Source organism: Silurus meridionalis, chromosome 23, assembly GCF_014805685.1.
Source record: "Silurus meridionalis isolate SWU-2019-XX chromosome 23, ASM1480568v1, whole genome shotgun sequence".
NCBI lineage: Eukaryota > Metazoa > Chordata > Actinopteri > Siluriformes > Siluridae > Silurus > Silurus meridionalis.
In genome coordinates, this window is record NC_060906.1 from 7,513,448 (window position 1) to 7,540,792 (window position 27,345).

General features: G+C 37.7%; 1 protein-coding gene across 1 annotated transcript in view; it reads right to left on the reverse strand.

The window, feature by feature from the left end:
- Positions 1-525: 525 nt before the first annotated feature.
- vsnl1a (visinin-like 1a) overlaps positions 526-27,345 on the reverse strand; it is a 37,450-nt gene continuing 10,630 nt past the window's right edge. The window contains exons 3-4 of the mRNA XM_046836711.1: positions 9,059-9,274; positions 526-2,384 (exon numbers count right to left, since the gene is read on the reverse strand). Coding sequence (XP_046692667.1) covers positions 2,187-2,384; positions 9,059-9,274 — 414 coding nt within the window. The 3' untranslated portion in view covers positions 526-2,186. The remainder of the gene's footprint in view (positions 2,385-9,058; positions 9,275-27,345) is intronic.

The following is a 27,345-nucleotide window of genomic DNA, read 5'->3' on the forward strand; positions in this document are numbered from 1 at the left end:
AAAAAGTTAAATTATTTTTCTTATCAGTTTACAATTTTAAAGAAATTAGCAAAATATGTTGTTTTATGTTTTAAAATACATACGTCATACATGTATGGAAAGTCCAGGAATTTAAAGCTCGAATGAAGAAGAAATTAATCAGAATTAAACGGATCTTATAAACCTTGTAAAGACCTTGTTTTTTTTTTCAGTCTGGATTTCAAAAGTCTTATCGTAATATATGATTGTGATGAAGTAAAACCACAAGAAGTCCTCCTATGGGAGCATTGTATAAAATCCCTGTCTATCATTACTGAATATATCTTTAGTAAAAAGTGATCTCTCGTGCTCCTCAAACTATTCTTATGCAAACTATTTAGCCTAGTGATCTTAAAAGCGGCCATAGGTTCTAAAGATACACTTGACTGGGAAACCAGGAGACAAAAAAGTCTTACATGGTAAATGTGTAGATTTAATATTCTGCCAAGTTCATGACTATATCACATCCACTAACTTCATGCAATCAAACTCACGTACTGAGGGGAAAAAGGGCCATATATTGTTTTATTCATTTAAATCACATCACAGGGAGAAGTGCAGCCATGGCATCAGAGACACATATACATGCAACATATACAAAATAATGAAAACCGTTTTGCTATCGCACAAATCTGGTGGCAGAGTAAAGCGAGAAAACGTTAATGTAAAACAGTGTGTGCAAAGCGCTTATTAACAACAGGACATTTGAGATCAAAATCAAACTCGTGTTTGACAAGCCAAGCTGAATAAACGATGCAGACTGGTCTAGGAATGTGGACTGACAATTTAATTATTACTTTGTGTGGTCTAGTTCGTTATTTTTGATTTATCTAAACCCTCTAGAGGTTCTCTCGTAACTCCCGGTGAATTAAATGCGGCCGAAACAATATCTGAATATTTCATTAACAGTGATATGCAGTTTATAGTTCACACAATATACTGTTTAAGGGCATCTCAATAACAATAATAATAATCTCATCTCGCATGTATGAGTAACTGTGAAAACGTTTTCTCACAAGTAGAGTCTACTTCGTACAATCGTGTGTGCAGATTTCAGTACCTTATAATAAAACTTAAAATTTGTTTTTTAGTCTCAAATGTTATTTTGTTTCAAAGTGAACAAATGCTGCACAGGGTGCCAATAATTATCTAAGGCTTCTCATTACTGGCGCAGACGCCAAAACTAGAGGTCAACAGATTAATTGGTTTTGCACTGATAGTTGATTGCTGGAACTATCAGCTATTAGCAAAAATCCATACTGATAGTTTTTCCAGGTTGCTGGAGCGACTGAGAAGGTCTGCTGTCAATATACAGTGTGATATAGGCCTCTATAGATGAATCACTGACACCACATGCATTTAGCACATTTTCATGATCAGTACTTTTTTTTGTAATAAGGTTCTGTACTATTTTACATGGAGTGTATTTTTCTTTTTTAAACTATCAGTTGATTAATCGGTTTTCAGCAAGTACGATTCAACCTAGCTATCTGTATTGGTAAAATCCATCGGTCAACATCTAGCCAAAACTAATTTTAAACTTATGCAGAAAAAAAACATATCCCTTTTATCATCATGGACTTTGCATATCATAGTAAACAGCTGTTCCTAATATTTCAGTTACACAGAAACAATGTTTTGTTTTAATATGAACGCGAATGTCTACTCACACAGTATAATAACTGAAAAATCTGAAATATGTCCTGTTACCAATGGATCTGATTTGTTTAACATTAAACAGTATTATTATACACTTAGCAAGCATTGGTATTGTGGTACAATAAGTGGTCGTGTATGTCAGTAGAGCATGTTCAAGTTCTAAATGAACAAGACTGTATGGAAATGTATGTTCTCACACTTCACATATTGGCAGTTGATTTGAAGTTTATGCATCTATTCGATTCTATTTAAATTTTTTATATGGTGAGAGCTTGTTTAGTGTGTGGGTGTGTGTGTGTGTGTGTGTGTTTGGAAGTGTGTGCTTCTGTCTGTGCACATCTAAAATTTGTTAGCAAAGAACATTCTCATGCACACAAGTGTTTCAAACACAGAAAGCAGATCTATTGAAAGGTAGTCCAAGCATATTTTTTTCTCAGTGGAAATAGCTGCAAACTGAATGGAACACTGATCTTCGGCACAGTCTCTGGCGTTTCACTCGGACGCCATGCTTATTTTTGCAGGTCACACTGCAGCAGTAATACGATGGATGGGTCGCTCTTTGCTGCCTCTTTGAACTCCTCCAAACTGATCTGGTCATCGTTGTTCTTATCCATCTTGCTGAAGATTTTGTCGACCCGTTGCTCGGGGGTAAGCCCATCCTCGTTCATCTTCATCATGATCACAGTGCCCACCATTTTGTAGATCGCCTGTAAGGGGGAGAGTTTTGATTCAACTTTTATGAACAGTTTCTTCATTCTACCGTGTGACAGTATTTTGTTCATTTAAATGCAGGGATATTGGGATAGGACACGTTATCTAACCAGGCTTACCTCACGGCTATATTGATCGCTACAAAATTCTCCTTTTTTTGTTGAAGTGTTTTCTGGCAATATATGTCAAATTACCTTATATTTCCTTTCCCAGCCTAAGCCCTTCACACCAACATGATCTGTAACTCCTGCTAAAAGGCCAGACACCAGTGACAGACCAGATATCACCAAGAAACCTGGTATAATTTACCACATTGTTCATAACTGAACACATTGATGATCTTTACTGCACAATATCCATTAGAATCTCTCTATTCTCATAGATTTTGGTTGTGTGTCTCTCCATAAGGGATGGTAAGATTCACAGATTTGCATCGGTGCATTGGCATAAAAGTTAGCCATGTGAGGCATCGATTTAAAAAAGCATGTTTTTTTAACATAATTGCATCAGTAAAATATATATACAGTATTTATATATAATTATTAGTGGATGCACTATACTTTTATTATTTAGAAAGTGACCAATCATTTATGACCAATTTTTTTGTATGTAGATTGATTTCTCCTCATTAAACTGTTTCTCAAGGTAGAGCTGCATCTTCCTGGAGACAGAACAGGAAAAAAACGACTGGTTTTACTGATGTTTTTTTTTTTTTTTTGCACTACAAGACCTGTTTGTAAAAAGGGCCATACATTCGTCAGAAGGCACTTACGTAAATTTATGATTTTCTGCCTGTCTCAACCCAAGAAACAAAAAATATATACCATATTAAATTTCAGAGCATCGTATTTTTCAATTGCATATTCCATTGAATCGCATTTTATTTGTAATATGGGTGAACCGTATAGCATTTTTAGCTGCTTCACATATATCTTTAATGTAACGCATCGTTGGCTATGCATCGAGTTTCGAATCGCATCGGCCTCAGTTATGAAGATGCACATCCCTACTGCCCTCTGGCTCAAATTAATCCCCTTTAACTTTGCTTTTGTTACATTGGACATTGGTATTGTATTTTCCGGACTATAAGCTGCTACTTTTTTCCCACTCTTTGGGCTTAAACAACGAAGCGGCTAATTCATGGATTTTTCATGGGTTTTTCCCGGTTTCACAAACTTCAAGCCAAAAAACTGAACCCCATAACATTAGACCAATAAAATTTAATTATATCAAATCAGATGCGCTCCCACTGAATCAGACTGCACCACATCATAAATATGGATGATGTTCCTCTGACATTTGACCTGCCGCTCACTCGGACTGTCTACAGGAAATGCAAATCATTCGTCACGCTGAAAACAACCGGGCATAAAAAAACGCACTTCACCTGTGTTCTGAGCTGCACGGCATCGGGAGAAAAGCTTCACCGATGGTGATTTTTAAACGCGCGATGATGCCAAAAGATAAAATCTCGAGAGAAACTGTTGTGAAAGGAAGGAGGAAGACAATGAACAATGACTTTCTTGGTAGGCTACTGTTTAGATACAAGCCGTGTTACAGACACTGTCTTTCGTTATAAAAATCTTAGTTAAATTCAGTGGGTGCGGCTTATATTTGGGTGCGCTTAATAGTCCAGAAATTATGGTAGTTTGAAATGTAAAAAAATAAACCCAAATAAATAAAAATGAATGATATTAAAATAAAATAAAAAATATTTATACTAGTTATAAAAAATAAAGACCACAAAAGATTTAGAGGCAAAGTGTTTTTTGAGGTTTAACAATATCTAAACCAAATTGAGCACATTGAATTTGAGAGATCTGCAGCACTAGGCTGTCGTTCTTCACCACAAAGCTTCACATAGTCTTCATCTTTGGGATAGCACAGGAAGTCCCAAACTGCATCATACAGCAGTTCCAGGTTTATTTCCATCCTACTAAGCTTCGTGAGAATTCTTTGCCTCTCAAGGATGAAGAAATGGTAGCTTAGTGGTTAAGGCACAGGACATTGGATTAAAAGATCTTGATTTCAAATCCCAGCATCATCAAGCTGCCACTCCTGGGCCAATGAGCAAGGACTTTAACCCTTAAGTTCTCAGTCCTACAACTAAATTAAATTGTAAATTGCCCTAAATAAGGGTGTCTATCAAATCCTTTCCCAGATCTGTGGCAGGTTGTTTTGTATGGCCCACTTATATGTTCAGTGGTGGCAATAGCACCTTTCACTATTTTGGCTGGAAAAGTCAGATGTCCCAATACTTTTTTCAGTGTACATTTAAATACCATGTCCTGGTCACAAACACAAAGTTTGACAGAATAAGAATGAAGAGCAATTTTATTTTATATTTTACAGGAAAAGCAATTAGAAAAAAAAATATTTACACCTAGGAACAAAAATATATTTTAAACCAGAAGATTGACTGATTAGATGTTAGAATTAGAATATTCCACAGGGACAAAGACACATTAAGATCAAATGTCTTTCCTTTCAGCAGTGTTCAAATCTCAAAGCACCCAATGCTCAGACAAAAAAAAAAGCTACACAATATATTTAGAAGGTTTTAAAGCTTTATGTATATCCGTGACTCTATGACTATGACTACAAGTATGGAATTTGTTTCCTCATCTGCTTGCCTCCTGTCAAAGTACAAATAGCACATTGTGACTGTGACCGCAGGTAAAAAAAGGACCCTGCCATATCTTGTTTATCAACCATAGGGGCGGTTCCTGCTTCCTGCTTTTTACTAAAAATGGCAATCCCTTAAATGTTGGATTCCATCAGGAATGAGGTCTAATAAGGTAACAATTGAGGATAAATATCGCTAAACCTCACATGGGTTAAAAAAAAAAACAACAACAACTCAGTCATTAATAGATGTTGAGCTCCACTGTGACACTGTTTTATTGCCCCTCCACCTTAAGATTTCCATGGTGAATGGCAGTTAATAGAAGAAGACACATGCTCAGTTGAATTTAAACATGCAGATGCAATTATTTCTTTTACCTCTGGACTGACCTCTTTGAAGACTGCAGTCTTTTTGTAGTTTGTATATTCTACCTGGTTTTGATCGTTTGTTTTCTTCTAAATGTCAGGAATTCTTTTGGTTTGTTCAATCTACAATTGCATCACACTTCCAACATCCGAAATCATAAGGGAAATCATTCTGCTAATGCAGCATTCGGTATTTGACGGCGAATGAAATGTGGACCCGCATATTTCAGGTCTATTGTCTCACTACAATCATGTCTGGCACGCAGAGTGTAGGCACCCGTTTCTTTGTTAGAATTGGAAAACTGGAAAGCACAAAGAATCCAGTGTCTGTTTTTCACCTGCTGGTCTGCTTCTCACACCATTGTAGAGCTGAGCAATGTGTTTGGTGGTGGTCAACATGAAAACTGTAAGAACATGTATTTTCATATATGATGATTCACTTTCTGTGAATTGTTCCATTGTCGTGTGGTCACACCCTGATTGTTACGAAACAAATCTAGTGATCAGGTGATGTATCCCATGCCATAAATCTACTGCAACGGTTTCTGAAACCCACTTTTCCATGAGTGGGGTGAAGGTGTCATATAACTGTGATGGCTTGATGTGTTTTATTTTTGAATCACATTGCCGTTCAAGTCACAAAGGTGTCTCTTCTTATCTGAAATCATCTAGTTCTATAAAAAGGTGCCTTTTACAGTAATTCTTTCTTCGCATATCCCAGGGATGTTAGGAAGCTGGGGGCAGCCATGATACAGCACACCTAGAGCACAGAGGCTAAAGGGCCTTGCTCTAGCACCAAAGAGTGGCAGCTTGCCAATACCGGGGCTTGAAAACCCCACCCAACGTAGCTGTACGCAAACTGAGATCCATGATGACATGGTGTGCTAAAGTTGGAGTGGAAGAACTCAATTGTCCTGTATAGGGGCTCTGACATCAAGTCCACTTAACACTGTCTGAACCCCAAACCTCCTGACCTACATCAGTACCTGATCTCACTAATGCTCTTCTAGCTAAATGATTAAACATCCCTACAGCCATGCTCCTACATCTAGTGGAAAGCCTTCCCAGATGAGTGGAGCTTACAGTATAATAACAGCAAAGTGGTAGTGAACCTGATCTGGCAACCCTTGTGTGTGATAGTCATATGTCCATAAACACTGATCAGGCATAACATAATGACCACCTGCCTAATATCCCATATGGAAATCAAATATATAGCAATATATGCAAAGCACATATTTTGCATAGATGTTCATGTTTGGATTTAACTGATATAGAAATATATGTCAGATACATGTACATACATGCCACATATATAAAAAAAAAAAATATGTTTTTATATATGTAATATATCTTTTCCCAAATACACACACACACACACACACACACACACACACACACACACATATAAATATCACACATATATACATATAGGATACATGTTTATATATGGGTAAAGGATGTTTATTCTTGTATTTATAATACAAACACACAAACACACACACAAACACACACACACACACACACACACACACACACACACACACACACACACACACACACACACACACATATTGTGCTTGTGTAATACAAAAACTTACTCTTTTCCAATAACTTATCATTTACTTTACTACCCAACTACCTTACACTTCCTTAATGTTATTAAATAAATAATCAAAAGAAAATATTATTTTCATTTACTGGCGCTTTATAATTGCTTTCAATTGTTTTGTGCTAACAAGTAACAGAGATAAACTAGGAACCAAATCTAACATTAAACATAATGTAACAAATCTGTAACATTGCAACATTAATCATTATTATCGCATTTTCAAAGTAACATCAATTTGAGTCAAATATGTTGAAATAATGTCATTCCTAAAACACACATATCTAAAAAAAAAAAAAAAGAGAGAGAGAGAAAACAAGAATCAATCAAAGAAATTACACAAGTAAAGTTAAGTTTAATCTAAAAAAAAGAGAGGAAAAATACCTCAAAAAATAATTCAGTGATTGAAACATTTTTCTTAAATGTTTAATTTACACTTCATGTACAAAATTTGTTTTAACATGACATCAAACCTTTAAATGTAGATGAACTTTTATATACAGTCGACTAAGTGTGTTTGTCCAACATTTTGGCATATTGGCAAAGGATAATTCTAGCAAAGTAAAATAAATCATACACACGTCATTTGCTTTAAATATGTGACCGTATATCTGACAACGATTCATATTACAAATGTTTGCTAACAGGTAAGAAATCCTCTCAATTTTGAGATGACAAAACTGTTTAAAAAAACATAAACTCATCATCTGTAAAACATGATGCATGTTAGTGAGTCGACAGTAATCGATTTTATAATGATATAGTTATTTCGCTCATAAGTGCAGTCAAGGCAAAATTAAGACTATTTAACTTAATTAAATCAAGACTGATTAAATCATCAAAATTGTACCTGTTTAAGTGTAAATCATTTATAAATATAGAACATTTCTTACCTTGTAAAATCCTCAAAACTTTTCATTCAAATCTTCCTTGTCGTTGAGTCAGTATTGCAGAAAGTATTGCAGGAAACATTCCTCTGACTTGCCACCATCAGAGTTTTTTTTTTGCTGTTGTCTTTTTTTGTGACTGTAAGGCGCATGCGCAACATCTACTTTTGCACCTTATGGCCGTAAATAAGGTACAGACAACGTAATTTCATCAGGTTGGTTTAGAGCCATTACAATCATGTTATGAGAGAGTAATTTCGAACAATAATAGTTATAGCATTTTGCATATATCTTATTTGAATTGTTTGCTTCTATTTAAAGAAGAGCTTGAATCATTTCACCCCCTTGCATTTACATTTATGCATTTGGAAGATCTCCATCCAACAGCAGAGACAATTTACTTTTTAGGATTGTATTAGTGTTGAAAATTCCAATTAGCAAATTCTACAATAACATCTATGTGACATTAGTTTTACATAGTAACTTAACATGAGTAACTTTATCCATAACTTAACATCAGGTATCTCATATACATATAATCTTCCAATTTAATGTATCATGAATGCTGTTATATATTAAAACACAATATATTAAACTATATGTAACCTACATATGTATAGAGACATTAGATAGTAAGATAAAAAAACGTATTTTCCACAAATTTGTGCGTATACTTTATTATAAATGTCTCAAGCAACCAATAGAACTATAAATATGTTCATATACTGTATGGCCATATATCAGATTTCCGTATGAAATTGTGTTTGTCCCCCTTTTGCTGCTAAAACCGTTCTGACCCGTCGTGCATTAACAGCATGAACTTCTTCAGCAGTTTGAGCTACAGGAGCTCGTCTGTTGTATTGGACCACACGGACCAGCACTCCCTTTCCTTCACTCCCCACGTGCATCAATGAGTATGGGCCGCCCACGACCCTGTCGCCGGTTCACCATTGTTTCTTCCTTGGAGCACTTTTAAAAGATACTGAACACTGCAGACCAGGAACATCCCACAAGAGCTTCAGTTTTGGAGATGCTCTGACCCAGTCTAATAAATAAATCCACCCACTAACAGGTGCCATGATGAAGAGATAATCAGTGTTCTTCACTTCAACACTCGAATGTTATAATGCCATAATGTTATGCCTGATCGGTGTATGTGCAGCCAGTTTGCTATCATACATACCTCAATAATCTCCAGCATTTCTACTCGTGTAATCTTGCCGTCTCCATCCAGGTCATACATGTTGAAGGCCCAATTTAGTTTCTGTTCGAAACTGCCTCTTGATGTAATGGACAGAGCACAGATAAACTCCCTGAAGTCAATGGTGCCATCTCCATTTTTGTCGAAGGTCCGAAAGGCGTGCTGGGCAAACTTTGATGCATCGCCGTAGGGGAAAAACTGAAAGAAAGATAAAAGGTATAGTTACACTAACAGGTACTTCCATTTTCTAATGCTTTTGCTTTAAACACCAGCACTTTGGATTTGAACAAAAACCTCTACAATGGGGTTTAGTTTCAAATGGCCAATGGTTAAGATGTGAAATATAGTTGTGTGTCTGTCTGTGTGCGTGTGTGTGTGTGTGTGTGTGTGTGTGTGTGTGTGTGTGTGTGTGTGTGTGTGTGAATTTGATCCCGACACCATCACCATGGAGTGTTTTTGGCGGCCTCTCTGCAGGTGTGGGCTGCAATGCGGACCTCAGAAGAGCTCTGAATGCTGCAGCAACACAGCTCATCATTCCTTTCTTTATGGGGTGGGCGGATAGATGATAAGACTCTTAACAACCTCAGACTGAAATGACCTCCACTCCTCTAGTGCGCACACTGCTTCTGCATTGAGACCCGTGAATGTGCACAGCTGAAACGCCAATCTACTATCTAATTCACATTTTTATATAACTGGGTGTGAGAATTACTGGCATGGTAACAAAAAAACAATATCTCTGTATATATGAACCTCTTATATATGAACAAATGGATGGAGCTGAAATGCCATGTTTCTTGAGTGTTAACACAAATCACAGGAGGATTCGAAAGCAAAAAAAACAAAGTGCATGTTATCTTATGCAGGGTTTAATTAGAGACAACTGTAATGATCAAATGTAATGATGGCAACATCTTCTGGTCATTCAACTTTCAGTTTATTAAAAATATAAAAAAATATTTTTATTTTCTTCTATTACTTCAGAACCAAACAACAGAAATACAAGTTAATTTTTTTGTGAAAGGGAAATTAAAACAGAAAAATGCTTGATTTTTTATCTAAATGCAAACCTACATACATCACAACAGTTTCAGAACAACTGAAAGGCCAGGAGCTTTAGATCAGATATGGGCGAGGCTCATACAGTTTATATAGGTAATTCTGCTATCAACTTCCTGAATCCAGAATCCAGAATCAACAGAAAGTGCATAAACCAAAGTCCAACTTCATTTATGGTAATTTTCTGCAATTCCATCCAATGTAAATGCTGCTTTATATGTACTGTATGTTAATATTTTTTTATTTTAAATTTTTTACATGTATTCTACTTTTTAACATTTTACACTTTATTATGCATTCAATGTTATATTGAACTGAACTGAATTTTACAACACATCAGAGACTGAAGTTTTACTAAAGACTACTAAATGGTAACTTTTTACATAAAAATCAAAATGTAATTGTAAAATAAATGTATAATATAAATACATTTTAATTAAATTACTTGTAATAATGTATATTTAAACCTTGTCCACACATTTATTTTTTGGGATACAATTTTAATTTGATGTAATCCAGCTGCAAAACATATTTCTGTTGCACTATATCGCAAAATAAAGGCTGTACTTGGAATTTTAACATAAATCTCTAAGGTCTAATAGCTGTAGAACCACATGGAAGGTTTGCCTAGAGAGTCTTCAAAATATAATTCACTGGGCATCAGGTCCTTCATCATACTTCTACCGGCATTAAAAGCAGATGTTGAAAGGTTATATTTTTTCTATATGCACATATCATATTTGGTGCACAAAAGGAAACTTTACTTGCCACAATTCTAATCAAGTTAAGTTCAGATAATAAAACTGCAGTTAAAACACTTAAATTATATTGCAGCTGTTCTGCTGATCAGCTGTAACTAAGTACAAATATTTGTAACCATATTACATAACGCTATTAAAACTATTGTTTCCATATATTTGTGTGTGCCACTTTTATAACAGTCTGATATCCACATACAAAGGCATAAGATATAACAGTCAGTCACACTCTGAACAATTCCAAACTTCTATGTGAAAAAAGAAAAGCGAGCGAACAAAGCGGTGCTGAAAATTTCAACCTGAGAGATTCTATAACAGTCTCATGAAACGACCGAACACCATGACATCAAGACAGCGGTCTCCCCTTTTCTGCCCCTCCATTGGGCCTTACTTTAATGGAAAAGCACTGAGCAGCACATGCCATCATGCAGGCTGCAATAATGCAAAGTGTCTCTCTCATGGGGCAGACCCTTTCTGCTCCATCTGGCCAAACATGCGAGGGGGAAAAGTGCAAGTCATGGGAAAACAGAGCTGCAGTGAAAGAGCTAGAGCATGCCAATAATTTAATTAGGAAATCACCTCGGAACATACGGTATGCATTTCATTTCTTTTTTTTTTATTGTGTTTATTGTGCATGTTTTTTTCTTTAAGAGTCCAATCACATGAAGCTGATGCTTGCAGATGTGCCACTTCTCAATTCAATTCAATTTATTTTTATTTGTATAGCGCTTATAACAATAAACATTGTCTCAGTTTCTCCAACTGAAGATTACAAGTTGTCAGTGATAATGCCTTCAAGACATATAATACTAGTAGGTTTAAAGGGCTATCCCTATAGTCTGCATAAAAGTACAGCTGATATAGGAATACTCAAACTGGTCTGTCTGGTACCGACAATCATTAAAATCACTGTGAACTGAGATCCGAGATCACTTTCCCCAATCATATGGTTAAATCTGAACAATGTGACGTCTTAGTGTACTGTGGATGGTATATACTGTACACACACTTCATTGTAATCAGGGTTGCAGCAGACTTTACACCTACAGTATACGTTGCAGTTCATACATTACATAACAAGTACCAAGCATCTGGTATCCTCCACACAGACAAGCAGCCGAAGCTCAGAACTGAACAAGGTTCCCTGAAGCTGTAAGTCAGCAATGCTACCCACTGCATTGTCGTGCCACTTTGTGTGTGTGAAGATGTGTCTATATATACTGTATGTGTGTGTGTGTGTGTGTGTGTGTGTGTGTGTGTGTGTGTGTGTGTATGTGTGTGTGTGTGTGTGCGTGTGTGTGCATGTGCAGGATGACTCAAAGGTCTAGAGACTGGTGAGTCTTTAAGTGAGCAATCATAATAAATCAGAGGTACAAACTCTCACCACTGCTCACCTCCCACTCTGGTGCAAGCTGCTTCCTCTCGCAATTTAATGCCTGATTTTAAAAAAAGTCACAACCTCAAATTCCTCAGCACAGCAAAGTTTTTTTTTAACTGAAGCGTTATTATAGATATACCTCGTCTGACTCTCAAATCCTCAACTCCAACTCGCCTTCACACCTTCTCAGAAAAACCCTCCTGTGTCTTTGATGCAAAGTCAACTTACAGATATGGTGCACATGTTACATTTACAGCACTTAGCAGAAGCCCTAATCCAGAGCAACTTACAATTATCTCATTTATACAACTGAGCAGGTGAGGGTTAAGGGCCTTGCTCAAGCAGTGAGCTACAGCATATTAAACAGCAAGTTAATCAATGTTTGTGCATTTTTCTTCTTCTTCTTCTGGCATCTCCCACCTCTTCTCCCTGCAACTGCACCACTCCACTGCCCTCCCTCTCATTCACACACATGTACTCTGTCTTACTCCTACTAACTTTCATTCCCCTTCTCTCCAGCACGTATCTCCACCTCTCCAGGCTCTTCTCAACCTGCTCCCTACTCTCACCACAAATAACAATATCATCCGCAAACATCATAGTCCATGGAGACTCCTGTCTGACCTCGTCCATCAACCTGTCCATTACCACTGCAACCAGGAAAGAGCTGAAAGCCGATCCTTGATGCAATCCAACCTCCACCTTAAACCAGTATGTCATTCCTACTGCACACTTCACTGCTGTCATACTGTCCTCATACATGTCTTGCACCACCCTCACATACTTCTCTGACACACCCGACTTCCTCAATAATGCGCCTGTGGTTCTCTTCCTCGGATTGAAACCATACTGTTGCTCACAGATGGTCACCCCTTCTCTCAGCCTGGCTTCCACTACTCTTTCCCATAACTTCATTGTGTGACTGATCCACTTTACTCCCCTGTAGTTACTGCAGGTCTGCACATCTCCCTTATGCTTAAAGATCGGTACCAGCACACTCCTTCTCCATTCCTCAGGCATCCTCTCACCTTCGAAAATCCTGTTAAACAATCTTGTTAAAAACTCCACTGCCATCTCTCCCAAACAGCTCCATGCTTCTACCGGCATGTCATCGGGGCCTACTGACTTTCCACTCTTTATCCTCTTAATCGCTGCTCTCACTTCCTCCTTACTAATCCTATCCACTTCCTGCTTCACCATCTCCTCCATCATCCAACCTTCTCTCTCTCTGATTTTCCTCGTTCATTAGCTGCTCATGATACTCCCTCCATCTTCTCAACACACTCTCCTCACTAGTCAACACATTTCCATCTCCATCCTTTATTGCTCTAACTTGTAGCACATCCTTCCCAGCTCGGTCCCTCTGCCTGGCCAATCGGTATAAATCCTTTTCTCCTTTTTCTAAACATGTACTAATTTTACATAAAGCTACAACAACTACATCATTTACAGTTTTGTTTGGGCAAAGTTCACATATAAAGGGGAATATTTAAATAACTTTTTTTACATTTTCAGAATCAATCACTTTTAGTTATAATCTAATCTGACTGAGATCAAATTTTCGGTGCATTAATTATCCAAACTGTTTTGGCCAGGGACAGTTTGTGAAACTACAGATCATCAGTCAACTGAAAGAAAAAAGAGAAATGAGAGAAAACTAGAAAGGCTGTTTATTAAATCATAACAATAAAGTAATGTGTGAATGTGGTTTTCTGAGGTTATGTTACATGATCCTGAGAGAGGGGTTTTATAAAACGTTCAGTGACTTGGGGGCTCTGTATAGTTCTGAGGTTGGCTGCAAAACAAACATAGCTCCAGGGTCTAATTACTATGATTATACAGATGTAGGTATAACTAAAGAGGATACTTAGAATTACTTCAAGTGTTTTAAACCACATTTACTCCGCTTCAATTATATTCCACCTACATACAATACACAATAGTTCATATAGTTGATTTAAAGAATAATAATATGATTTTTCCCCTTGAAACTATCAATATTCATTGAATTGCGAGCTTCAAATATAAAGTACCGGAAGAGTCGGACAGATCTAACTATAAGTAGAAGGATTATCTGGAGGATAAGTAAGTGGTTCACCATCATCTATACATGCTGGCGCATGTAACCTGAACAGTTTCTCACTGATGCATTACCTTTAGCACTTTCCTAGCAGATGCTAATGCCAGTCTGTATTGATTTGTTATTTGTATTTCCTGACCTCTGAAAAAAATGGACCCTTAACTGAATAGGACCTCTGGCAGAAACCACTCTTTGTTGACTAGTGATGTTAAATCGACATGGCTGCTCACAGCATTAGCAGCACACCAAGGAGCATTCTCATCTTGATATAAGTTTTAGTTATTATTTGAGGTAGACAGACATAGACATACTGAATTTTAAAATCTATAACACTATAACTATAGAGTTTAGTATTTTTTTAAAGAGGAAAATTCAGTATATATCACTTATCAGGCCACTCATTACAGTTTGTGCTAAACAAATGTTGTCATAGCTTCAATGCTCAGATGTAATTTCGAGTTACAAATTTCCACTTTGTAGGCAAATTAAATGCAGTTCATTGACTTGCAGTTTGCTAATTCTTCAAATAGCTATCTAGAGTTATGACATGTGTTGCCATCCATCACATCCCTGAACATGAGAAAGTGGTTGCTGAAGATGAATTAATGAAGATTAATAAAGACCTCGACACAGTGTATGTCTCAGTAAAAAACTCAGTGAAGAAACTGTAGCCTTCCAAGGCAAAATAATGCTTTGATAGACATCTGGGTAATGGACATACTGTAAGAACACTTTCTGCAGGTATTATATGTTCCCTAAGAACACAACAGCTTCCATCAGTGAAGAGGTGGTGTGATGTCTGTTACAATACAGACCTAGTGATAAATACAACAAAATAGATAACGCAGTCCAGGTCCATAATCGAAATGTTCTACAGCCACTGACCCCCTTGTTAAAATCTATATGCGTATCACTGGAAATTCATTCATTAATTAAACTAAATTCAAATAATTAGTCAAATGGTCAAAACACTTTAAATCCTCTGTTAATAGAATAACTTTGACAATAGTGTGTTGTTGCAAACAAGCTTCAAGTTCCACAATTGGAGCTATGGAGAAAAAATACGCTGTATTTCAACCCATGGCCCAGCTGAAGGCTCTGTCACTGTGTCAGGGGGAGGTGGTAGTTTAGAGGTTAAAGCGTTGGATTTGGCCTTGTATCTGTGACATTTGAAGGTTCTGAGTTCAAATGCCTGGTAGCAAATTTAAATCCCAGATCTGAACAAAATGAGTGAAAATACTATGGCTTAAAGACATTAAAGGCCAAAAACAGGCTGGATATCCAACATTATCTTATTTATTAATTATTATTATAATATACATTATAATAATTATTATTAAATAAGACAATTACTCCTATCATTCATCCACCATTTTTAGAGTATCCGACTTAAAACCTGTGGTCTGGATTAAAGCTTTATTAAATTCCTCTATAAACAGGAACAGCCAAAGTAGTGTTTCTTTATATAAGCAATTAAAAAATAAATATTGGGATTCTGGGTTGATAATTTCAGATGACACAAATGACACCAATGTTATTACCAGTACCAGTAAAAAAAAATGGAGGATTGGACAAATTATTGTTTTTCTCCTGTTCGAACTTTTTTAATTATTTCCATACTTTCTACTATATTATTTGTATTATATTTACAATATGATTTTGATTTAAAGTAAGTCGGCCATTAAAAAAGATTAGTATTTAAAAAAAACCCACCAGTATCAGCTAGAGACAGTTAAATTCAGCGATACGCATCGGTACATCAGCATAAAAGTTAACGATGGATACAAGTTGGCATTTGTATGACTATGCATCGTTTCTTTTTAAATATTTGCATTAGTAAAATTTTTTTTTATTTATATTTAATTATTAGTAGATGTGCTTTACTTTTATAATTTAGAAAATGACCAAACATTTGTGGCCAATATAAAAAGGGCCATGCATTAGAAATCAGAAGGCACTCAATAAATTGATGATTTGCTGTCTGTTTAAAAAACTGAAGAAATAAAAGCAAACTATCTGCACCATATTGAATTGTAGAGCATCATAATTTTTATATTGCATCGTATTGCATTGAATCACATTGTGTTGAATCAAATCGCACTGCATCGTAATTGGGGTGAATTTTATCGCATTGCATCGTTAGCTGCTTTATATGCATCTTTAATGTATAGTATGGTTGGCTATGCATCAAGATGCGAATCGCATCGGCCTCAGTTATAGAGATAAACATTCTCTGTATCAGCTGAGACTCATCGTGCAATCTATATTACACACTGAAACACTCAGACACAGAGACACGTCACTAGGGCAAATATTATGCACCGGGTGAAAAAGCTTTACCTACACCTTAAAATAAACACTTTTTTGTCATCTTGTATGCATTAGTAGTATACCATGCAGAGTACAAAGCAGAGTAGTGGAGCACGTGTTTACATCTGGCGATAAATACATTGATTTAATGAAATTTCAAGCAGCTTCCCAGAGACAAGAAACGATACTGTTACGATACATTTCATAAATAAATACATGAGTGAGAACAATTAGTTTCATTAAACAAATTAGTTTCATTTCATCAATGAGTTTCATTAAATACAAATACTTTCTCATAACCTACAGCCACTGCTGAGGGACTGTATTTGCATTTTGATGTAATATGGCTATTAAATGCACTAAATGGGTTAAGTTTCCACTGATATTTCTCTTATGCTATTTCAGCAATAAAAATGTAAATGTATCTAAAAAGAAAAACAAAATACTTGTTAATTTTAAGAGACCGTCTTATTTTCTCTCTCGATTCCTGATTACTCAAATAATCGTTAGCAGCATCCCTAATTGTATGGTGAACTTGGTTCCAATCAGCCGCAGTCCAGATGGAATTGCATTGTGTTGAAGTATGGAATGGTTGCCATGTTGGATCAAAATTTCTTTCACCTGGAATAAGTCAACAACTTTTCCTGTTACAAAACAACCTCAAACCATTAAGCTTCTACCTCCATGTTTGACTGTGGGGGTGAGGCAGTCTGATCATCTTCTCTCCTGTTCCCCATTTTGTGCCAAAAATTTCCAAATTGGTCTCATCTATCCACAGATCTTTTTTCCCTGTCATTCAACCTCTAATTCTTAGTTTTTATTTTTATTTTTATCAAGTTTGTGGCATATTGACAAAGGAACATGCATGTGTCTCAAAAAACATAAAAGGTGAAGCGTTTCCAAACTTTTGACAGGCACTTGAATATAAGTATATGTGTATTGTAACGATGGGCCTCCACCTCAAGTACTGTAAGGGGAAATCACTCCGATAAAGACACTGTATTCCCAGATGTGAGTTTCCCAAGTCTGTGTTCAGCCCGATGCAGCTGCGAGTTGCCACAGTATACTGTAAGCATATACAGTATACACATGTTCACTAAGCAGTTATTTATTTATTTTTTATTCTATATTAATAAGTAACTGCTATAAAATGATCTATTACGACACTGGAAAAAGAGTAAATTAATGCTATTAAATACAATGCATAGTAAAGGAGTAAGACAAAATATCCACAAAATATATCATAAATCTGTACTACAGTTCACTATTTTGGCTTAGTGTCTGACTTTTGGCTCATTTTAGCAGCTTGCATATACAAAAATAAATACAAAAATAAAAAATACACAACATTTTTGGGTTTACGAATTTTAGGATCAAATTGTTTCTTACTGCAGCAACTGAAACTGTTGCTGAAACTGCACAGAGAGAAAAAAACGTAACCAGGTTTTGATTTAAATGCACTAAGCACGTATGCATGTATAAGCATGTATGTAGAAGCACTCTTAGAGCTGGACTAGAGCCCAGTCCTCCAACACCTAAGCTGGACACCTCCTAATTTAATGCATTACATAAAGTAAATACTATGTGCAGGGGTCTGTCTCTCTCCTACCCTGTGTCTAACCCTCTTCCCTGATTGAGTGAGCTTGGCCAGGTGCCTGCAGGTGTATTTGTGTCCAGTTGGCACATCCTTCCATCTGCCGCGACAGTTCCAAATGCCATAATGTAATCCCCTGCAGCCTATTCATTCCAGACTGGCTAGCGTTAAAGAACATCTAAATACATTTTAAACAATGAACAGGTTCTGTTTCTTATGAAAATTGTCCAAATTAATCACACTGTTTTAAATAAAGCTTTTTTTTCTTCTTCTCATTTTCTTTCTCTTTGTCCAAATACACAAAGTTTGCAGTCACCTGCTCATAAGTATTGGTATGTGCTTTCTGAGCATCGCATTTCACATTTAGTCCCAATTTCTCTTATAATTCCCCCACTCTTCTGAGAAGCTGTTCCACTAGATTTTGGAATGTGATGTGCTTAATTTGGACGTGTTCATTGCCCACATGGGTGTTATTAAGGGCAGGTACTGATGTAGGTGAGGTGAGGAGGTCTGGGGTGCCGTCAGTGTTCACATTCATCCCAATGTTGTTCAGTAGGGTTGAGATCAGAGCTCTATAGCAGGCCACACAAGATCTTCCTCTCCAAACCATGTAAAGCAGATCTTAATGGAGCTCAATTTTGTGCACAAGTGCATTGCCTTGGTGAACACAAAATGTTATTATACTGCATCCAAAGACGTTCGCTATACACTCGTGTGCCTCCAGCTTTGGGGTAACAGTTTAGAGAGGGACCACATATGGCAGGAAAGGTCAGGTCTCCCAAAACCTTTGTTCATATAGTGTAAGTAGTACAGGACAATTGGAAAATAATCTACAACAGGGTGGTGTGTTGCAGCCCCACAGCAGCTACAATTAACAAAGAATGATTTATTGCATCCACAAAAATGTCCTTGTTCCTGTTATCTTGTCTTACAGCAGCTATAAAGAGTCAGTGCTTCACCAGACTCTACTTTTTTCCTTTTTCTTGAATTGAACAAGACAAAGAATGAGGATTTTTCAGAGAAACCTGAAGAAGTGTCTTGAACTGTTGACAAGTTGCTGGAACTGTAGACTGTCTCCATATATGCCAACAATAACCCCTTGTTACCCCTTGTTACACTATATTCAACAATAATCTGATGTTTCAGTTTGTAAAATAAGGCGATTAAATGAAACAGATTTTGTACGTGTATCTACAAATGCAGTAAAGCAATAACAATTCAGGGTTGTTCAGGAAATTCAGGAAAATAATAGAAGGGAAATGCTTATAAAATTAATTATAAGTTTACAGTAGAAAATCATTTAAACATATATAAGCAACAAATTGCAGTGCTGCCAATGAGAAAAAAAAATAACTGTCTAAGAAGAAAGAAAGAGAGAAAGAAAAAAAGAAAGAAAGAAAGAAAGAAAGAAAGAAAGAAAGAAAGAAAGAAAGAAAGAAAGAAAGAAAGAAAGAAAGAAAAACTAATTTAGTCAAGTCTGTCATTAATTTTATGGAATGTTTTATGGATTTAAAAAAATGTAATCGGGGACACATTTGAGGGGGGACACATTTTTCATGAAGGGATACAGAAGATTTATAGCAGTGGTGTCTATATGTTACTGCAAACAAGGCATAGGACAAAAACAATTGTGGGCATGATGTAAATAGAATGCACAAAGCAGTGAGTGCAAGACTGTTATGTGTGGGAGCATTTCTGTTTGCCAACCACTGAGAGATGACGTGCATACTTCACTTTCTCCCCCTCGTCTATACATTACTGAAGACTCAAGTTCATTCCTGAGATTTTTAAAACAGAGAACTGGAAGAATCAACTGAAGTGCACAGTGCTTTCAACCAAGCTGTCAGTTTACAACCTTTCAATTACTGTTGACCTTCATGACATCAGGTTAGATGTGCTTTAATATAATTGGATATGTCCATCTTCAGTAAGAATCAGAGCCCAGATCCTGTGAGGCAGGAATACAGCCTGGTCTAGATTCCAGTCAGGGGAAAGACTTGGTAGCAACCCTACATATAGTGTATACCAAGGCAGATATTGCATTTGTGACTGCAGTCAAAAAAAAAAAAAAACAAGAGATTAAAAAGGCATGAAAAGAAAAAGAAAGTCTAAATGAAGCATCATTTCATTTAAAACACTGGCAATTACTTATGCATTTTTTTACTATTTCTCTGTGTCTATTGTAAAGTATAATTATTTTCAAATGACATTATAATTGTAAGATTATCATTATGGTATTAAAAAGTTTTTAAACTAATGGTGTAACTGGTGCTATTATGACCACATGCGTTACCACGTCTGCGATTTCATCATAGACAGCAAGTTAGAACAAAGAGCAAACGTTAAATATTATGTGAAATTGGGCAAATCTGCCAGAAAGAAGTTTGGCATGACGTATGTCTGATATACGGCGATGCTGCAAGGTTTAAGGTGTTTTGAGTGGCATGCGCACTTCAAGAGCAGAACATAAGTGAAAGACGGCAAAAGATCAGGAAGACCTTTAACGAGCTCAACCCCCGAAAATGATGATCATCGGAGAACAATCCAAATTATCCTATTTTCACACCCACCCAGCTGGCAAGATTTGACGCCTGTGGACTTCCTGAAGATGAAGATCCGGCTCATTGCGGATCCAGCCTAAATCGGAGAAGGTGCTTGTCACGCTTTGAAAAGAAGACTTCCAGGACACATTCCAGAAGAACACTGGGAGCTTGCTGTGCAAGGGGACTATTTTGAAGATAATAGTGTGTAAACGTAGATAAATAAAGTCCTACCTACCTACCTACAGTTGGAATTTGTCAGAGTTGGCCCATTCTTTTCCAGGATTGGTGCTTCATAGTCACATTTCTGGCCTCCTCTATAACAAGCCACTGGTTCTTTAAATTCTCCTCTACCTGCTTGATCCACAGTTTCTCCTGCATCATTTGATGGAAACTACAATGCAGGTTGAATTCTCCAGAGGACACTGTGTCCTAGATGGTTGCCATTCAATGTCCAAATTCATTGCCAAATCACCACAATCACCTCGATCATTGGTTGGTAAGAGCACAATTTCAAGCAATCAAGTATAAGCTCAAAGAAGCGAATCTGGGGCTGTGTACAGGACACCACCACCTACACCACCATAATGACTAATTTGCAATCAACTGTTTGTAGCAATTTGTCCAGGGCTCAGTCTCTGTCACGCCTCTTGCGTTCTTAACCACTGAATAAACAGAGCAAACAAGCAGATTTAAAACACACACACACACAGACACAGAGACAAAGGTTAGAAACAAAGCCCTTGATTGAAAAATGATCAGAAACACAAACCCAGTTACCAATCAAAAAGGCTTCTAGGTGTTTTTTCAACACCGTTTTTCTTATCCATCGTCATCCCAGTAAACAAAAGATATTAATTTTAATTTGATTTCATCATAACTCAACTTGTATATTTAATATTCAGTGGCACATTGATGCATCAGCATAAAAGTTCATAATGTGATGCATCGATTTTAAAAGAATTCCATATAATTATTAATAGATGCTCAATACTTTTATTATTTCAATTAAACTTGAGCGCGTTCTCTCAGCACAACGGCTGCTACATAAATATGATGCATCACAACACTACACTGAACAAGGCATGTCCTGAGAGATCCATAGAATACAGATTAATATGGCAGAGGCAGTGCTGCGTCTTCTCCGGAGACACAACAGGAAAAGAACATCTGTTTTTATGTAATAATTTTACTTTTTTTTCTTTGCACTCATTTATGAAGATGCACATCCCTAAAAGATATACTGACCAGGTTGCTGTATAAAAAGAGACAATATACCCAATTAACCTTGTTTAACTGACAATAATAAATGTCCTCTATTTAATCAGGTGGCATTAAGCATGTAAATTAAAGCCTAAACTGTTTAACACTATTACATTTCGATTACAGCAGCTCCTGCTTTAAGTCAGCTGAGGCTTTAATGTATACAACCTTTGTTATAATTTAATAATAGGTTTTGTTTCTCATAATGTATGGGTTCGTGTTAGCTCACTCACTTGCTCATTTTTCAGTCTTTAATTTATGCCAATAATATAAACTGCCTGATACTCTAGTCTCTGACTTAATGTTCAATTATGCATTGTTCAATTAGCATGTTTCTAACCCAGCCATTATGGATGCACAAGCCAGTGCACTCTTAGTGCCGGTCCCAAGCCCGGGTAAATGAGGAGGGTTGCGTTAGGAAGGGCATCCAGCGTAAAACATGTGCCAAATCAAATATGCGGATCACAAATGAGAATTTCATACCGGATCGGTCGAGGCCCGGGGTATCTTTAGCCGACAGGGTACTGGTGGAAATTGGGCTACTGTTGGCCGAAGGAGGAGAAGGAGAGGAGGAAGACGTCTACAGAGATGGCAGGGAAAGGAGCAGTGCAGGAGAGTGGAGGTTCGGGTTGGTACTTTAAATGTTGGTACTATGATGGGGAAAGGGAGAGAGGTAGCTGATATGATGGAGAGGAGAAAGGTAGATATGCTGTGTGTTCAGGAGACCAAGTGGAAAGGGAGTAAGGCCAGGAACATTGGAGGTGGGTTTAAACTGTTTTATCATGGTGTGGATGGAAAGAGAAATGGTGTAGGGGTGATTCTGAAGGAAGAGTACAGTAAGAGTGTAGTGGAGGTGAAGAGAGTTTCTGATAGGGTGATGATCGTGAAGGTGGAAGTTGAAGGATGATGATAAATGTCATCAGTGCCTATGCTCCACAAGTTGGCTGTGAGATGGAGGAGAAGGAAAGATTCTGGAAGTGAGTTAGATGAAGTGGTAGATGGTGTACCTGGGAAAAAACGATTGGTGATTGGGGCAGACTTTAATAGGCATGTAGGTGAAGGGAACAGAGGTGATGAGGAGGTGATGGGTAGGTATGGTTTTAAGGAGAGGAATGTGAAGGGCAGATGGTGGTAGATTTTGCTAAAAGGATGGAAATGGCAGTGGTGAACACTTATTTTAAGAAGAAGGAGGATCATAGGGTGACGATAAGAGTGGAGGAAGGTGCACACAGGTGGACTATGTGCTATGCAGGAGATGCAACCTGAAGGAGATTGGAGACTGTAAGGTGTTGGCGGGGGACAGTGTAGCTAGACAGCATCGGATGGTGGTCTGTAGGATGGTTTTGGAGGCAAAGAAGAAGAGGAGGAGAGTGAGGACTGAAAGAAGAATAAGATGGTGGAAACTGAAGGAGGAAGAGTGTAGTGTGAGGTTCAGGGAAGAGGTCAGACAGGGGCTCGGTGGTGGTGAAGAGGTGCTGGATGATTGGGCAACTACTGCAGGAGTGATGAGGGAGGCAGCTAGAAAAGTATTTGGCGTGACATCTGGAAATAGAAAACAAGACAAGGAGACATGGTGGTGGAATGAGGAAGTGCAGAAGAGCATAAGGAGAAAGAGGTTGGCAAAACAGAAGTAGGATAGACAGAGTGATGAGAAAAGTAGGCAGGAGTACAAGGAGATGCGGCAGCAGGTAAACGAGGATGTGGCTAAAGCCAAGGAAAAGGCATATAAGGAGCTGTATGAGAGGTTGGACACTAAGGAAGGAGAAAAGGATTTATACTGATTGGCCAGGCAGAGGGACCGAGCCTTTGAAGGATGTACTTCAAGTTAGAGCAATAAAGGATGGAGATGGAAATGCGTTTACTAGTGAGGAGAGTATGTTGAGAAGGTGGAGGGAGTATTTTGAGCAGCTGATGAATGAGGAAAATCAGAGAGAGAGAAGGTTGGATGATGTGGAGTTGGTGAAGCAGGATGTAGATAGGATTAGTAAGGAGGAAGTGAGAGCAGCGATTAAGAGGATGAAGAGTGGAAAGTCGGTTGGACCAGATGACATACCGTAGAAGCGTGAGATGTTTAGGAGAGATGGCAGTGGAGTTTTTAACCAGATTGTTTAACAAGATTCTGTAAGGTGAGAGGATGCCTGAGGAATGGAGAAGGAGTGTGCTGGTACCGATCTTTAAGCATAAGGGAGATGTGCAGACCTGCAGTAACTACAGGGGAATTAAGTTGATCAGTCACACCATGAAGTTATGGGAAAGAGTAGTGGAAGCCAGGCTGAGAGAAGAGGTGACCATCTGTGAGCAACAGTATGGTTTCATGCCGAGGAAGAGCACCACAGATGCCTTATTTGCTTTGAGGATGTTGATGGAGAAGTGGTGCAGGACATGTATGAGGACAGTGTGACAGCAGTGAAGTGTGCAGTAGGAACGACAGACTGGTTCAGGGTGCGGATTGGACTACATCAAGGATCGGCCCTGAGCCCTTTCCTGTTTGCAGTGGTGATGGACAGGTTGACGGACGAGGTCAGGCAGGAGTCTCCCTGAACTATGATGTTTGCGGATGATATTGTGATTTGTGGTGAGAGTAGTGAGCAGGTTAAGAAGAGCCTGGAGAGGTGGAGATATGCGCTGGAGAGAAGGGGAATGAAAGTCAGTAGGAGTAAGACATGTGTGTACATGTGTGTGAATGAGAGGGAGGGCAGTGGAGTGGTGCGGTTGCAGGGAGAAGAGGTGGAGAAGGTGGAGGAGTTCAGGTACCTGGGGTCAACAGTGCAAAGTAATGGAGAGTGTGTTAGAGAAGTAAAGAAAAGAGTGCAGGCAGGGTGGAGTGGGTGAAGAAGAGTGACAGGAGTGATTTGTTAAAGTAGGGAATCTGCAAGAATGAAAGGGAAACCCACGCTACCGGTTCCCTGTTTTCGGCTGAGGACGCATCAGTCACTTAGTTGATGACATTTTGCTCGGTCGCTTTTGTTGTTCAGTGCAGCAAAAACCATAAAGGTTACGAGCGTGGTGTGCATCTCACACTCGCAATCAGCCACTACCACAAGGGTAAGTGTTAAATTATGTTTACATTACGGTAATTTGCGGTGAATTTGTCTGTTAAAATAGGCTACAAATACTTTTTAAGTGCAGAAATAAGCGATTGAATGAGGTCTCAGAATGGATTAAATCGCTTTTACATTCATTCTTATGGGGAAAATTAGTTCGAACTTACGAGCAAATGGACCTACAAGCAATTTTCAAGAACGAATTATGCTCATACAACTTGGTTTTACTGTAATAAAAATATTTAAATGTGCAGGAATCAAACTTGATTATTGAAATCAATCAGTTACTTTGCATTAGCAGTTTATGTTTAAAAGGCTCCTGAAATTTACATTAGTTTACATTAGCTACTTTTCTGATAGATAGATAGATAGATAGATAGATAGATAGATAGATAGATAGATAGATAGATAGATAGATAGATAGATAGATAGATAGATAGATAGATAGAAAACCATTTCTCAGAAATTCATCAGGAATTCTCATGAATGCTAAATAGTTTGTGTAAATGCTTGTACAAAGATACTGCTGCTAACCTTTGACCCAGAACACGGCTGTATTTTTTTGTTGTTGTTGTTGCTGGTAGTAAAAAAAGGTTAAATGTGTTCATTAAATGCATCTGTTTTAATGTCTGAGCAACTGCAAAATATGTAACATACAGTATATTGTACAATTCACATCTGCAGTCTGTTGTGTTAATTTTACGTTCTCTGTTGTTTTTCTATGGTATCAGTTCCCTATTTACGTGTGCAGTAAATTGAAAGTCTCAATTTGAGTGATGTTTTCAGGCTCAGCTAGGCCGTAGATCACTGGCAGAGGGAAGACCTTGGGGTAACATTGAACAGACAGGTGTCAGGGTTGCTGTGCTACCATGAGCTAATCAGAGCAGCCATCCATGGCTTGTTGTTTTTTTTACCCGAAACACCACTGCAGGAGAATGTACGTCTTCAGCCTTGCCATCGTGTACTGTAAGGTTTTGTTCTGTACCAGTTACAGGCTAGTTATTGACTGCGTCACAGTGAAGGGATATTTTCCAGGACCACAGCATTACCCTTTACCCTTTTCTTAGCTTTATTTAGGCACTTGTTGTTTTCATTGACAAGACCTAAAATTATAGTTAAAATTTCCTGAAGTATTCAAAATAGAAATAAAATAGAATTGGATCTGAGTCATCTTTGGGAATAAACAAAAATGTTAAACTAGAGAAACTACTACTGACCCCAGAGAATAAATTTATTCTCCCTCATCAGGAACAACTCAGTATGACTTTAAATTCAGCGACATGCATGAAGGCGAAGGCATATCATTCTATAACTATAATAAGCCTGAGTAGATAAGACATTTGGAAGTAGGAAGGTGAGTTTGCCCAGAGTTGGGCAGCAGTAGATGCATTCCACCTCTCAGAACACATAGATTTATTTTATTCAACTGTAGTAATAAAAATATCTCATTGACAAATGATGCTTGTCACTGGAGAAGTACCCACAAAGGAACACACTTGGTATCTGATAATATAGGCACCTCATACATCCTCTTGTCAGCCTTTTGGCCATATAAGTGATCTTTTTTGGGGATAGAATGATCTCAAGGTGTAACCATGACTCAGTGAGGTTACAACCCCAGCAACCCTGTGTGTTAAGCAATGGACTCCAAACACACCCTTTGCCCTGACGGTGAATAGACAATTTGGAGTTCACCCACTGGCTTGAATAGTAAGGCAGGAGGAAACTGCAGACCCCACAGAAAACCCATATTTATACACAGAGAACATGCACAGAAACAATACCCCAATGTAAATTTAAACATATTTATAGCATTCAAAAACAAAATACACAATACACCAGAGTTCACTTAAATATGGCTTTGCTATATAGAACATTTCATTTCAATTCATTTTTATTTGTATAGCGCTTTTAACAATGAACATTGTCTCAAAGCAGCTTTACACAGATGATGTGGTGATTTATAGTGAATCTGTTCTTTATATGTTAGTTTGTCCCTGATGAGGAAGCCGGTGGCGACTGTGGCAAGGAAAAACTACCCGAAGTTGGGACAAGGAAGAAACCTTGAGAGGAACCAGACTCAAGAGGGAACCCATCCTCATCTGGGTTCCACCGAATGTCCATTTATAGCAGATATACGATGTTGTGGGGTACAGTGATGATGATCAGAAGCGAAAAGTAGTCCTGAGTCAGTGTAGCAGACTGTTGACATTAACTACAGTCCAATCCATCCTCAAAGCGCC